This window comes from Sprattus sprattus (genome assembly GCF_963457725.1).
Source record: "Sprattus sprattus genome assembly, chromosome: 1".
Taxonomy (NCBI): domain Eukaryota; kingdom Metazoa; phylum Chordata; class Actinopteri; order Clupeiformes; family Clupeidae; genus Sprattus; species Sprattus sprattus.
In genome coordinates this window covers 42672256-42687979 of record NC_137920.1, presented here as the reverse complement: position 1 = coordinate 42687979, position 15724 = coordinate 42672256, and the positions used below count along the sequence as shown (strand labels likewise).

The 15724-nt window shown below is 46.8% G+C and overlaps 1 protein-coding gene across 7 annotated transcripts in view; it reads left to right on the top strand.

Moving 5' to 3' along the window:
- LOC308366496 (uncharacterized protein) overlaps positions 1 to 15133 on the top strand; it is a 31350-nt gene extending 16217 nt beyond the window's left edge. For 5 of the 7 annotated variants that reach the window (XM_080840210.1, XM_080840213.1, XM_080840214.1 and 2 more), the window contains 15 exons: positions 165 to 323; positions 460 to 587; positions 4354 to 4492; positions 5575 to 5815; positions 6010 to 6095; positions 6312 to 6399; positions 6631 to 6647; positions 7535 to 7654; positions 7967 to 8098; positions 8318 to 8446; positions 8774 to 8904; positions 13340 to 13439; positions 13726 to 13882; positions 14116 to 14242; positions 14675 to 15133. In XM_080840210.1, coding sequence (XP_080696336.1) covers positions 165 to 323; positions 460 to 587; positions 4354 to 4492; positions 5575 to 5815; positions 6010 to 6095; positions 6312 to 6399; positions 6631 to 6647; positions 7535 to 7654; positions 7967 to 8098; positions 8318 to 8446; positions 8774 to 8904; positions 13340 to 13439; positions 13726 to 13882; positions 14116 to 14242; positions 14675 to 14729 — 1809 coding nt within the window. In that variant the 3' untranslated portion in view covers positions 14730 to 15133. The remainder of the gene's footprint in view (positions 1 to 164; positions 324 to 459; positions 588 to 4353; positions 4493 to 5574; positions 5816 to 6009; positions 6096 to 6311; positions 6400 to 6630; positions 6648 to 7534; positions 7655 to 7966; positions 8099 to 8317; positions 8447 to 8773; positions 8905 to 13339; positions 13440 to 13725; positions 13883 to 14115; positions 14243 to 14674) is intronic. The other 2 variants (XM_080840212.1, XM_080840211.1) reach the window with 2 other exon arrangements.
- Positions 15134 to 15724: the final 591 nt, after the last annotated feature.

Below are 15724 nucleotides of genomic sequence, written 5' to 3'. Positions count from 1 at the left end.
AAGTGGCTAGGCTAACCCCAACCCTAGTAGTAAGTGGTGCAGTAGTTCTCATTGAAAAGCTTTAGTTAAGTGTGTGTGTGTGAGAAGCTTTGTGTTAAGTGTGTGTGTGTGTGTGTGTGTGTGTGTGAGAAGCTTTGAGTTAAGTGTGTGTGTGTTGTGTCCAGGTCCCAGGGGTAGAGGACACCAGGAGCCAGTCCAGGACGTCCAAGTGTGGAACGGCTCTCTTCTCTCGGCTGCCGGAGCAGAAGGACACGCAGGAGAAGGTTCTGGAAGTTGTCAGGATGTTCGGAGAAGTGCGGCGCTCAAAGTTCAGCGGCTCAGAGGTGAGGATGAGAGTTGAGGGTTAGGGGATTGATGTGTGTGTGTGTTTGTGATCCGTGTGTGTGTGTGTGTGTGTGTGTGCGCGTGCGTGTGTGTGGTTCTGATCCGATGCTGCATCTGCTGATGTCTGTGTTGCAGGCCCATATTGAAATGGTTGACCGTGAGGACGCTCGTCTGATGGTGAAGTACTACTACGACCGTCCGCTGAAGATCCTGGGCAGCAAGGTCCGGGTCACCATGCTTGCCGACCCCAAGCACACTCTCCGGTGAGACGCACCTCACAAGACTCACCTCTGACCCTTGAAGCCTCAACTCTGACCAGAGGTTGCGCTAGACTTTTTCATTGTCCGTCATTTTGACGGACAGGGTCGTAAAAAATCCGTCATTGTCCATTATTATCTGTCATTTTATTTTAACTTTTAAATGGTAATATAGGTAATATAGGCCTAAGCTATAATGCTTATATTCAATAGCCTCACTTGTTTTTATTGACTTATTTTCATTAAAAATAATTCACAGAACAAGCATGTTTCAATAATAATTAATAATTTATTTATGCATTTCTTTCTGACGGTCAGAACTCGATTTTTCCGCTGTTAAAACATTGCTGCTGTTGTGCCTTACCATAGAACGATGGGCTATTTTTAGCTGAACGAAGACAATTATAGTGAAAATGAACAGTCCACTTATAATTCTTGGTAATCTGCTGTAGGCAGCTCAAACTTTCCTTCTTGCCCGCATGGATTTGAAAAGTGTGCTTGCTTGCGTGAAATCAAACGTATCGATGGATACTGCTGCCGAGGCGATTGTCATTAGATGCTGCATCCTTGCCTCCGACAGACGACTTCTCGTGGCGGTTTTTATGTTATTTTGAAGGCTGAATCCGCGCTCAGCTGCAACACTTGACACTGGGATAACCAGCGCCACATCAGCCAGCGCTCTAAAATCGGGAAACATTTCCCCTAGCGAAGTGATGAGCAGCCGACAGGAGCCCCTGTACGAGGGATTTCCCGACCCTGCCAGCACTCTCTTCATCGGGAGAAAATCCCTCTGCATGCGGTCATTCTCAACCAGTGGTGCAGCTGCACCCCGCGGTGACCCGTAGTGGGCACAGACGCGCTCCAATGCCTCTAGTCCGTGGGTCTTCAACGCGCTGTCAGCTGTGGGATAGCGCGAGGCGTTGAGCACGGTGTCGAGATCTGCGATGATTCCCAGATGCTCTTCGGGGAATCTTTTTTTTGACTGACTTGGTGATCTCTGCCAGGTATTGGGAGCACAGATTGGAGAAGGCCTGAGCATTTGGCTGTGTGAGGGTGATGCCACAGAATCTGCCGTCCTGTGACGCCTCTCTGAACTTTCTCTCCGCCACACCTGGCTCACTTATCAGGTCATCCAGGCTGGCAAGTGTCATGTTGACCACTGGCTGGATGGAGGAGATGTTGACGTCCTCTTTTTAGATGCGTCCGGCATCTCTATAAGAGGGTATGTCCGTCCGTCTGTCGGTCGGTCGGTCGGTCGGTCTGTCTGAAACGCATTCTTTCAATTGTAATTCCCTCCTGTGTCCACAAGGTGGCAGAGTTGAGTTGATGCATCTTGTTGTCCGCTCGGACTTGTTGGAAAGTGAGGTTCATCCTGTTGACTACAGATAGCACGTCAGTGAGGAGGTGTGTCAGTGCAGGGAATGTGAACTTCTGGAGCTGCCTCCTCAGACCCTTCGCTACCGGACAGTCTCTCGCGGCTTCCTCCTCCTCGAGCTCCAGCACCACAGCAACCCAATTTGCCCGTATGCCCTTAACTGCCCTCTCCAGGGACAGCCAGCGCGTAGCAGATGGCTGCTTCAGACTCAGCAAGTCGTGATCCTCCATTTCTTTTTGGAGTTCATTCAGTCTATGTGTTCGGATGGGGGAATTCTTGAACGTGTAGATGTTGTTGACGGTGGTGACATAAGCATCTACTTCACGCACCGCCTTTGATGCGTCTCGGGCTGCCAGTGCCGTCCTGTGCGCACCACAATGAATGTTTATGATGTAGGGACAGTCATTCTGGCGCAGCTGTTGTGCGACTCCATTTTTTCGTCCCACCATCACATTTGCCCCATCACTTCCCAACCCAACAACCCGAGACATCGCTACACCACGACCTGAAAGCACATCTTTTATTTTTGCTGTGATGCATTCGGCAGTGCCAGAGGGTATGGCATAGTTGCCAATGAACACTGTTTCTGGCTCCCCATTCTGTTGAAGTGTATGTAGGTATGTAATCAGCATTTTCTCAACAGTTATGTTAGTGGTTTCATCTACTATCACACCCACGTATCTGCTGTTTGTGATGAGGTCATCAATGGCAGAGGTTACGGTCGCTGCAATCGCTTCCTCCATCTGATTGACTGTGTCATGGTGAGTGTACGTGTGTGCACTGTTCAAGTTTGGACACCCAGCAGACTGTAAGAGGTGAATCAGTTTGGGATACTGATGGCTAGGTGTACTTGTATTTGCCATGTGTAACACAACCTTAAGTTGTGTTTTTAGTGCCTCGTTACAGGCAACCTGGGATTTGTCGACGTGCTTCTCCATCTGCACACTCTGATTGACCACCGTGCAGGATTCGATGTGGCTGTGGCTGCTTTTGTGGTCATTGAGGGCCGATTTCTGCATCGTCGTGCAGCCCTTAACAAATCCATAACTAACAAAACACAAAACATTTTGCTTCCTTCTGCCCTCAGCCAAGTAAACTCCCTCTCCCACTGAACCCTGTACTCCCGCCTGACCTCCTTCCCGCTTGTTGCTTTCGCTGCCGGTGCCGCTGACAGAACAGCCGTTACTGCAGGCCCCCCTTCTTCATCATCCTCCAGCACATCGCTCCCTCTCTTCTCTCCTCTCTCAAGACCAGCGGAGCTGGGCTTTTAAAAAAATCCTTTTACACTTAGCTGCCGTGACATCTTGCTACACCAAATCGTAACACGGATTTTTTTTCAGGAAGGGCTGTGATCGTAATGCTGATCGTAACTTGTGATGCTGACCATATGCTCTATCCGGATAGACAACGAATGCACGAGCGATGAAAGAGATGACAGCTAATTAACGGCTAATAAATAGCTAATTAATATGCACGAGCACGCCACCAACAGGTCGGGCGTGAAGGCTACCGGTAGCGAATTAGTCTATCTGTCAAAGTAACGGACGGCCATCGGATTCTGCCGTAGGATAATTAGATGTGTGTGATAATTTTAAGTTTAACCACCCCCTGCACTATGTAGGCCTAAATGTTGGTTTGCCTGTACTTTCATTAAAATGATCGCAGATATTCGAGCAGCCGTGATCCTAAGCGTCCTTAACAATAACAGCACTGATCACGTACAGGAGACAGCGAAGTGACACAAACGGCTCAATGCATCTCTGCAAAATGACATGTTTTCTGCAGATGATTGAGAAGGGGAAACAGCCTACTGAAACATACATAGGTAGATAGCCTAGCCTACTGCAGCCTAGGCTACATCTCAGACTGTGCTAATGGTTTTAAATCGGAGCATGGCTTTGAGTGCGATGGAGCTGAACACTTGCGCAGCTGGCTACAATGTATCGACCCACTGAACACCAGAACTGCCGTAACTTCTGCTCAGTTTGAAAGTTGGTGTCGGCAATGAAGCTTATGTAGAGTAAGAAAACTGTCACAACTTGCCTGTTACTTCAATTGTGATTTTTATTCTTATGTTTATTATTGGTAATGGTCATTGTAAAATCCGTCAAAATGACAGACTGCCTTCAGATTTTTCCGTCATAGTTACAAAATATCCGTCAATGACGGACATTTGTCGGTTAACGCGACCTCTGACTCTGACCCTAACCTTCACCTCACAATCTCCTCTGCTTTCTGACTTCAGATGATCTAGATTACTACTTTCCAAACTCTTGTCCAGAAGCTTTATTTAACACAGAAATCGTGTGTGTGTGTGTGTGTGTGTCACATCACTGCATCTAGTAATGGTGGGCGACAGAAATGACTTTGTGACCAATCCCTCTATTGTGGCCATAGTGACAGTCCTGAGAAAAGCCACGCTGGGAGTCGACACAAGGGTGAAGACCAGTCTAAGTTGTCTTCGTCATCATCATCCTCAAATGACAGAAGTGGAGATGCCACTGAGACTTCTACAACAGCCAGCCATTTAGAAAAGGTGAGAACAGTCATTTAGAGAAGAGAAGGTGAGAACAGTCATTAGCGGAACAGGTGTTATTTAACCTGAGTGTTTAACGCAAGTTGGTTGAAGGTGAGCTGAGGGTTAGAGGCAGTTCTGGTAATTTAGCTCTTTGCTGGAAGTTGGGTTAACATTTGTGTTTGTTATTGAACTGTATGTTGTGAATTGGGTTAGCGCTAGTTATCTAGCTGCTATGCTGTCATTAGGGTTAGCATGACTTATTTAGCTGCTATGCTGTCAATAGGCTTAGCATTAGTTATTTAGCTGCTACGCTGTCATTAGGGTTAGCGTTAGTTTTTTAGCTGCTATGCTGTCATTAGGGTTAGCATTAGTTATTTAGCTGCTATGCTGTCATTAGGGTTAGCATTAGTTATCTAGCTGCTATGCTGTCATTAGGGTTAGCATGACTTATTTAGCTGCTATGCTGTCAATAGGCTTAGCATTAGTTATTTAGCTGCTACGCTGTCATTAGGGTTAGCGTTAGTTTTTTAGCTGATATGCTGTCATTAGGGTTAGCATTAGTTATTTAGCTGCTATGCTGTCATTAGGGTTAGCATTAGTTATCTAGCTGCTATGCTGTCATTAGGGTTAGCATGACTTATTTAGCTGCTATGCTGTCAATAGGCTTAGCATAAGTTATTTAGCTGCTACGCTGTCATTAGGGTTAGCGTTAGTTTTTTAGCTGCTATGCTGTCATTAGGGTTAGCATTAGTTATTTAGCTGCTATGCTGTCATTAGTGTTACCATTAGTTATTTAGCTGCTATGCTGTCAATAGGGTTAGCATTAGTTATTTAGCTGCTATGCTGTCATTAGGGTTAGCATTAGTTATTTAGCTGCTATGCTGTCATTAGGGTTAGCATTAGTTATTCAGCTGCTATGCTGTCGTTAGGGTTAGCATTAGTTATCTAGCTGCTAGGCTGTCATTAGGGTTAGCATTAGTTATTCAGCTGCTATGCTGTCAATAGGATTAGGGTTAGCATTAGTTATCTAGCTGCTATGCTGTCATTAGGGTTAGGGTTAGCATTAGTTAGTAAGCTGCTGTGCTGTTTTCTCCTCGTAGGCTGGTGAGGATTCGCAGACGGAGGAGAGGCGGGTCAAGTGCGGACCCCGCGGTGAGGCCAGCCAACCAGACGCCGAGTGGGCGGACCTACGAGAGGAAGATCTGGACCCTGAAGACGTGGAGGAGATGGAGCTCGGAGAGGAAGATGAGGGCGGTGATGGAGAGCGTGGCAACGAGGAAGATGGGATCCCCGTGGAGGATGAGAGGGGGCTACTGGAGGAGGGGGACGAGGGCATTGATGGTGTGTGTGTGTGTGTGTGTGTGTGTGTGTGTGTGTGTGTGTGTGTGTGTGTGTGTGTGTGTGTGTGTGTGCGCGCGTTTTGGGCTACAGCTTGTGAAGGAAATGGAAATGTAAAATCAGTTTACTCCAATAGTTTTTTCCACTGTTGATGGTTGACATATGTGTGTGTGTGTGTGATTTCCTCCCAAACCCAGAGGGCGCGGCGCCATCTGATAACCCCGCCCTTGACTCCGCTCGGACAGTCAATCCTGAGCAGGCTTCAGGAGACGAAGACAATCAGGTATGGACACAGAATCCGTACATCAGTTAGGACCGCGGTGTCCCAGACGATCTGTGCTATCTGTCCTCCAGAGCCCTCCAGTGCAGCGGTCGCCATGGCAGTGGTCGGCATGGCCACTCTGGCCGCTTTGATTAGGTTGCTTTGATTGGTTCACTTTATTTGATTCTGATTGGTTGTTCATTTTATTTTATTCTGATTGGTTGTTCTTGTCCAAAGCAGGAGGATGTAGAGATCTCCGACTTCCCTGATAACCTGGACGACTTTGTGACCCTGGATGAGTTGGACTCCGGCACAGATATGCTAGGTAAGCCAGCTGAGCTAGTGTTAGCCCGTACGCTAATCCTCCTGAGGAGTCTCCACAGGAACAGCAGAGTAAAACACTCCTCAAGTTTAGAGTTATGAATTTAGTTGGTTGTACGTTGATTTGCAGTCTGCTATGAAAAATCAACACCCAAAATGGCTGGTTGTTTATGAAAACCTCTTTCTCTCCCCTCCTCTTCCTCTCCTCTCCTCTCCTCTCCGGTCATGTTTCCAGAAACAAAGGAGTTTCAGGTGAGTTAATGTTGATGCAGTTTCATGTTGAGAGGACAGAAGTCACAGTGTGCGGTTGTAGGGGTGTGTGTGTGTTACAGTGTGCTGTTGTAGGGGTGTGTGTGTGTTACAGTGTGCGGTTGTAGGGGTGTGTGTGTCAGTTGGCTGTTGTAGGGGGGTGTGTGTGTGTGTGTGTGTGTGTTTGTGTGTGTGTGTGTGTGTGTGTGTTATAGTTGGTCCTGTTGCAGGGTGGGAAGGTGGTTCTGATCCGGCCCGTGAAGGGGTGTGTGTGTGTGTCATAGTTGGCTGTTGTAGGTGTGTGTGTGTGTGTGTGTGTGTGTGTGTGTGTGTGTGTGTGTGTGTGTGTGTGTGTGTGTGTGTATATAATAGTGGCTCCTGTTGCAGGGTGGGAAGGTGGTTCTGATCCGGCCCGTGAAGGGGTGTGTGTGTGTCATAGTTGGCTGTTGTAGGTGTGTGTGTGTGTGTGTGTGTAATAGTGGCTCCTGTTGCAGGGTGGGAAGGTGGTTCTGATCCGGCCCGTGAAGGGTGTTGTAGGGGTGTGTGTGTGTGTGTGTGTGTGTGTGTGTGTGTGTGTGTGTGTGTATATAATAGTGGCTCCTGTTGCAGGGTGGGAAGGTGGTTCTGATCCGGCCCGTGAAGGGTGTTGTAGGGGGGTGTGTGTGTGTGTGTGTGTGTGTGTGTAATAGAGGCTCCTGTTGCAGGGTGGGAAGGTGGTTCTGATCCGGCCCGTGAAGGGTGTTGTAGGGGCGTGTGTGTGTGTGTGTGTGTGTGTGTGTGTATAATAGTGGCTCATGTTGCAGGGTGGGAAGGTGGTTCTGATCCGGCACGTGAAGGGTGTTGTAGGGGTGTGTGTGTGTGTGTGTGTGTAATAGTTGCTCCTGTTGCAGGGTGGTAAGGTGGTTCTGATCCGGCCCGTGAAGGGGTACCCTCCTGAGGAGGCACTCCGTAAGCTGGCCACGCCCTTCGGGAAGGTGGTCAACCACACCATCTCCCGCTACAGACAGGAGGTGAGAGCCCTCGTCCAATCACATTACTCAGAACCTCAGTTCACCCAATCAGAGCTCTTAGAACCGCCACACAGCCAATGACATTACTCAAAACCTCAGATCACCCAATCAGAGCTCTTAGAACCATCACTCATCCAATCACATTACTCAGAACCTCAGGTCACCCAATCAGAGCACTCAACCCATCCAATCACTTTATTTATATACGTATAACATACCATACCATGAAATACTTCCTTCAGTAATAAATATGTGGTTTAATTATATAATGTTTCTAATGTTGAATGGTTGGCATCATGTGTGGGTCTGTAGGCCCTGTTGGAGCTGCAGACGGAGGAACAGGTGAAGGATATGGTGGCGTTCTACAAGAGTTCTAAAGAGGGCGCCTTCATCAACGGGAGACCAGTGACAGTCAGTGTGTGCCGGACACTCAAAGAGCTGGAGGTGAGTGTGTGTGTGTGTGTGTGTGTGTGTGTGTGTGTGTGTGTGTGTGTGTGAGTGTGACTGTGACTCCAGAGTGTGTGTGTGTGTGTGTAGGGTCCCAGTGGTCGCTCCATCTTAATCATCAACCTGTGTGTGTGTGTGTGTGTGTGTGTGTGTGGGGGGGGTCCTAGTGGCTGCTCCATCTACATCAGTAACCTGTGTGTGTGTGTGTGTGTGTAGGGTCCTAGTGGCTGCTCCATCTACATCAGTAACCTGCCGATGAGGAAGTTCTCAGACGTTGCCCTCCTGTGGATGGCTCGACCTTTCGGAGCCGTGAAAGCCTACCGCATAAACCGAGCACCGGGTAGTGTGAGTATATACGCACACGCACACACACACGCACACGCACACACACACACACACATATACACACACACACACATATACACTTATACACACATGTACACTTATACACACACCCACATACGCACAGTTTCAAATTCATAACACAAAACATCAAAATTGTGCAGTAGATAACCATCTCCCTCTTTCTCTCTCTTGCCCTCCCTCCCTCATACTCTCTCTCTCTCTCTCTGTCTATCTATCTATCTATCTATCTATCTATCTATCTATCTATCTATCTATCTATCTATCTACTATCTCTCTCTCTCTCTCTCTGGTTGTGTGTGTGTGTAGTGCTATATCCAGTTCAACTGCGTTGAGGCTGCTGATCTGATGGTGAGGAAGTACGGCACTCGCCCGCCCACCTTCAAAGGCTCAGTGCTCACGGTCTGTCCCTGCCGGAAGCCAGACTCCACCATCTCCTGGTGTGTGGTGTTACGCTGTTGCTGTGTGTTACGCTGTTGCTGTGTGTTACGCTGTTGTTATGTGTGCAACGCTGTTGCTGTGTGTGTGTGTTTAGCTGTTGTTGTGTGTGTTACGCTGTTGTTATGTGTGCAACGCTGTTGCTGTGTGTGTTACGCTGTTGTGTGTGTGTGTTACGCTGTTGTTATGTGTGTAACGCTGTTGCTGTGTGTGTTACGCTGTTGTGTGTGTGTGTGTTTAGCTGTTGTTGTGTGTGTTACGCTGTTGTTGAGTGTGTTACGCTGCTGTTGTGTGTGTAACGCTGTTTTGAAAACAAAATAGGTGACCTATGTGAATCGTGTAGATTCAATGAGTTTTGTTTTTGTTTGTGGGGTGGGCATATTCAGTGAACTGCGAACAGCAGACCTGGCAACCTGCACGCATTTTGTGTACCCTCGACGGAGTTTTTGGACATACTTTTGTAAGCATGCAATTAGTGGTGGCGGCGTTAAGGTGCTCAGTGTTGCCAGATTGTAAATGGCGTATCATATCAAAGGCTCAAAATGATCGTATTTGAAGGATAATGAATTATATCTGTCAACACTGGGAAAGTTTGACCAATGACAGTTCTGTCTACAGTCAGAGCTCGCGCAAGAAGGTGGAACGTAAGTCTTAGGTACCCTTTCCAAAACGTGTAAAGACGTAATAACTAATTTGTGAAAGACCCAGAGAAACACTAATAATATCCGACGAGGCAAAATCCCGGACAATTTTGGAATCCCTGCTGGACGCATTTTTTTTGTGACCGTAATGTAAGCATATAGAACGTTAAAACATGTGTTCGGTAACTTAACAAGATGATTCATTTCAAGGGGTATAACCTGCAGATACATTTGTATAAAAAAGTTAGCAAGCATATGATGTGATTAGCCTGGTTACGAGACAGCTACGGTGTGAATAACTGATGGAGTAAGCTCATTTAGCTACATTAACTCAAACGCCACGGAGACTCCCTGTTCTAACTTTGAATCGCTCTGTTGGGGCAAAGTGACCATTGCAAAGGTGTTTGACTACAGACTGTTAACGTAGCAAATAATTCCTACTATTGCAGCCAGTCAACCTACAAGCCTTGCAGGTATAAAACAAATCATGACGTCAGATGACGATTTTCAGTCTCGTTACCATAAACAAGACCCAATACAGAGCAACCCTGAGCATTGACATGATAAGCACTTTGGTGACAAGAAAGGTGAGCATGGCTGCAAAGGGGACTCTTGTCACATGGAAGGCTTCAGTGATGCTCTGCTCAAAAAGGCCAAGTCGCCAAGCTATGAGGCAAAGCAGTCAAGAGCAAGTGCCACTGGAAGTAGATAGATGGATACTTTAATAGGAGCTTAACATATATTTTTATATATATATCCAGTTATTCAACATAATAAATCAGCATCGAAAAAAAACAATAGAATCATCTTTTCTTGAAGAATTCCATAAATGAAAAGAGATCCTTACATTTTGCATCATTTAGTACTTTTAAAGAATATATGAGTGTATTTTTTTTTTCGCTGCTGATTTATTATGTTGAATAACTGGATTATGCGAGTGCATGGAAATATTAACACGAAGGGCCTTGACATTAAAATGTATTGAAATCTGAATTACATAACATTGTATTGGCTGTCAATCATGATGGAAGAGTAGACAAGTTAAGTTACGGCATCTCTCGTGGGGGCTATGCATTAAGCCATTTGTGGTGCCCTTACCACATTGTGCCTCATATACTATAAATGATAGACCCAGTGACAGGCTGGCATGAAATGGCTTGCATAATACTAAGTAAGGAGGCCAAAATTATTTTTAACTCATGGCTGAAGCTAAGTTTCTCCAGTTCTCCCCAGGTGGGGAAAAAAGCATCTCAAACTGCATCAGATTGACGCTTTAAAATATGGAATATTTAAATTTTACTTACGGGGGAGCACGCCCCGAACCCCCCTAGAGGGGTAATATCCTCCTCACCTTTTTCACCCCTGACCCGTTTTCATGCCTGGCTGTTGTTGTGTGTGTCATGGCAGTATGTAGTGTGTGTGTCCTGTAAATACGGTTACCAAGGTTTGTGGGCACTTTCCTTGTTTTGAAAGCAAAGTTTAAAGGACACAATGGACCCTTCCGCAAACTCCGCCCCCTTTAGCAACGGTTGCTATATCAGTCAAGCATTCACGTTTACCAGGTTCTCAGCATTGGTATGAATGGCGTGGCAACATGTTTTCAACCGTCTCAATTTCAGCTCTACCCAAAGAAATCACAAGCATTTTTTGGAAAAACGGCAAGATCTCAGATCGAAGCAGGCAAAAGGGTCTGCAATATGCTTATATAGGCTACAACCACGACAATACATGCCGTGTTTGTAGACAGACAAATGCTAAGGCTAACAGGTTCATTTCAGCCATGTTTATGTGTTCTATTATCTACACAGTCGCCGCTACGCAAACATGTAAGGTAGTAAAACTGAATCGTATTTTAAGCAAGGGTTTTCTCACGTTTTCGATGCAGTGGGCAGATTTTAGCGACATAGCTTCTTGGAACAAACGTAGGTGCTTCTGTTTACGTTGCTGACATTCAGCTGATGGGGGGGGGGGGGGTCGTCCACATTGTTTGATCCACAGCAGGCATTTCTCTCTCTGGGTCTTGGGTTTCGGGAAGGGATAAAATGTTACCCCTCCCTCCAGCCTTTTTGGATATCGGCTGTCAGAATTACACACTCCATAAGCGCAACGTTTCATTTTCTCTTCTCGAGCAGACGTCTCTCTCATTGACTTCCATTCATCAAAATGGCTCGCTTGACTGAGGTCCCGAGCTTAGTAACCGTTGCTATGCCATGATTGATCAGTTACCGTTTTGGGGACTGGTCGCGGAAGGGTCAATTATTAAAAATATGTGTCTAAGTGAACGGTAGTGGGCTTGTCTAGATGAAGTGAAGGGTAGTGGGCATGTCTAAATGAAGTGAAGGGTAGTGCGCGTGTCTAAATTAAGTGAAGGGTAGTGGGCGTGTCTAAATGAAGGCTAGTGTACGTGTTTAAGTGAAGGGTAGTGGGCGTGTCTAAATAAAGGGTAGTCGGCGTATCTAAGTGAACGATTGTGGCCGTGTCTAAATGAACGGTAGTGGGCGCGTCTAAATGAACGGTAGTGGGCGCGTCTAAATGAACGATTGTGGCCGTGTCTAAATGAACGGTAGTGGGCGCGTCTAAATGAACGATTGTGGCCGTGTCTAAATGAACGGTAGTGGGCGCGTCTAAATGAACGGTAGTGGGCTCGTCTTAATGAACGGTAGTGGGCGTGTCTTAGTGAAGGGTAGTGGGCGTGTCTTAGTGAAGGGTAGTGGGCGTGTCTAAATGAACGGTATTGGGTGGGTCTAAATGAACGGTAGTGGGCGCGTCTAAATGAACGATTGTGGCCGTGTCTAAATGAACGGTAGTGGGCGCGTCTAAATGAACGATTGTGGCCGTGTCTAAATGAACGATTGTGGCCGTGTCTAAATGAACGGTAGTGGGCGCGTCTAAATGAACGGTAGTGGGCTCGTCTTAATGAACGGTAGTGGGCGTGTCTTAGTGAAGGGTAGTGGGCGTGTCTTAGTGAAGGGTAGTGGGCGTGTCTAAATGAACGGTAGTGGGCGTGTCTAAATGAACGGTAGTGGGCGCGTCTAAATGAACGATTGTGGCCGTGTCTAAATGAACGGTAGTGGGCGCGTCTAAATGAACGATTGTGGCCGTGTCTAAATGAACGGTAGTGGGCGTGTCTAAATGAACGGTAGTGGGCGCGTCTAAATGAACGGTAGTGGGCTCGTCTTAATGAACGGTAGTGGGCGCGTCTAAATGAACGGTAGTGGGCTCGTCTTAATGAACGGTAGTGGGCGTGTCTTAGTGAAGGGTAGTGGGCGTGTCTTAGTGAAGGGTAGTGGGCGTGTCTAAATGAACGGTAGTGGGTGGGTCTAAATGAACGGTAGTGGGTGTGTCTAAGTGAAGGGTATAGAGCCTGTCTAAATGAAAGGTATAAGGCGTGTCTAAGTGAAGGGTAGTGTACGTGTCTAAGTAAAGGGTAGTGGGTGTGTCTACGTGAAGGGTAGTAGGCGTGTCTTAGTTAACGGTAGTGGGTGTGTCTAAGTTAACGGCAGTGGGCATGTCTAAATTAAGGGTAGTGGGCGTGTCTTAGTTAACGGTAGTGGGCGTGTCCTAGTTAACGGTAGTGGGCGTGTCTTAGTTAACGGTAGTGGGCATGTCTAAGTGAAGGGTAGTGTACGCAGGGCTTTCAGGAGTTTATAAAGGTCCTCAGCCTTTGCTTCCGTTGCTGTTCCTTCTTGTTTGTCTTATAAAGATCATTTGGTGGGTATGATCATCATAGTCAGTTTTCATAGGCTGAAAAGGATTTCTGCTCACTCTGTGTGTGTGTGTCTGTGTCTGTGTGCAGGGTAACTCCAAGCATAATGCTGGGACCGATAGGAGGGAAGAAGGGAGATGAGAACGGAGGAGAGGAGAGAGAGAGGCGCAGCTTCAAGAGGAAGAGAGAGGTGTGTGTGTGTGACAACACTGATTCATGAAGGCTTTATGAAACAGAAATAGCTTAGAAATGTCTGGGTGTTTGTCTGAATATCTGTGTGTGTGTGTGTGTGTGTGTGTGTGTGTGTGTGTGTGTGTGTGAACTGCTCGTTTGTGTGTGTGTGTGTGAGAACTGCTCGTGTGTGTGTGTGTGTGTGTGTGTGTGAACTGTTATTGTGTGTGTGTGTGTGTGAACTGCTCGTGTTTGTGTGTGTGTGTGTGTACTGTGTGTGTTTGTGAACTGTGTGAGGTGTGTAGGAATCTGCGGACCTTGAGGGGCAATGTGGGGACCCCCCCCCTGCAGAGCCAGAAGAGAGGGATGAGAAACGGAGGATGAGTGAAGAAGAGAAGGAGGAGAAAGAGAAGACGAGTGTAGAAGCGGATGAGTGTGTGTATCCGCCAGGCGCTCCTGTGGGTATGTGCACACACCCACACACACACACACACACACACACACACACACACACACACACACATAAACACACACACTGTTGTGTGATATCTCCTGGTGTTGTGTGTGTGTTGTATGTGATATCTCCTGGTGGTGTGTGTTCTATGCCCTGGTTGTGTGTGTGTGAGTGTGGTGTGTTGTGCCCCCTGTGTGTGTGTGTGTGTTCTCTGCTGGTAAAGGGTGGTTGTGTTTTGCAGGTTTAGACTACATAGTTCCGGCCAGTGGGTTCTTCTGTAAACTGTGTAACGTGTTCTACACCAGTGAGGCCACCGCAAAGGCAGAACACTGCAGCAGCACACAACACCACAAGAACCTGCGCTCCCGGTACGTCCGTGTGTCTGTTTGTCTCTCTGTCTGACTCTCTGTCTCTCTGTCTGTCTGTCTGTCTGTCTGCGTCAGTGTCTGGTTGTTGATGTTGGTTGATCAGATGCTTTAATGATGTTGATTGAACAGATGCTTTAATGATGTTGGTTGATCAGATGTTTTAATGATGTTGGTTGATCAGATGCTGTAATGATGTTGGTTGATCAGATGCTTTAATGATGTTGATTGATCAGATGTTTTAATGATGTTGATTGAACAGATGCTGTAATGATGTTGGTTGATCAGATGCTGTAATGATGTTGGTTGATCAGATGCTGTAATGATGTTGGTTGATCAGATGCTTTAATGATGTTGGTTGATCAGATGCTTTAATGATGTTGGTTGATCAGATGCTTTAATGATGTTCTAATGCTGTTAGTTGTTTCCCTCCAGAGAGAAGAGGAGGCCGAAGCAGAATCCCAGCCCACCCAATCCCAAGGCTGAATGATCAAAAGACAACCTGATGGGCCTCCACACACACACACACCCACAGACACACAGAGGACTCTCTCCGAATGATCACACACACACACACAGGACGGGTCTACAGAGGAACAAACACACAGAGGACGTATCTCCAGACACACACACAAACACACACACACACACACACACCCACTCACACACACACACACACACACACACACAGAGGACAGATCTCCAGACACACACACACACACACACACACAGAGGACGGATTTCCAGACAGACACTGAGGTGCAGTCTGGGCCGCTATCTCTGTTTATGACTGCTGATCCAGCTCTTAACCGCCAACAGGGACGAGGAATCCCTCCAGACATTTGGGCTTTGCAAAGTCACAGTCTTGTCATAACGCTCTTGTCATAGCCGTGGGGAGAGGTGGGGGTGAGGGGGGGTCTGAACCTTATCATAGAGCTGTGGTTAGCCTGGTTTTCGTTCTGTTTAAAAAAAAAAAAAAAAAAACACGTTTTACCTAAAAGGTATCTTTCTGTTGTCATGGTGCCAGTCAGTTTGTTTCATTTGTGTTTTACCCTTAGATAGAGACACACACACACACACACACACACACACACGCGGGTCAGGTTGTGCCATGTGCCTTCACCTCACATGCAGGGAGGCTTGTTGACCAAGAACTTACTGAAGGGTGTGGCTTTATCACCTGAGCCAGCATTTCCAACCCCCACCATGTGTACCAAGACTCTACTCAACTCTACATGTCTATAAACTCTTCTCAACTATTCAAACTCTACTCTACTCTACAGGCCGACAAACTCTATTCAACTCAACTCTCCTACAAACTCTGCTGCCAGAGTTGGGTTCAGAGGCAGCCTTATAAATTAATTAAGACGTTATGAGTAAGGGGTGTGTGTGCTTGTTTTTGTTTATTTGTTTTGTCATGTACACAAATATGGTAGAGGCCTAATGACATCCGAAGGACTGCAGTGATGTGTGTGTGTTTCAGAT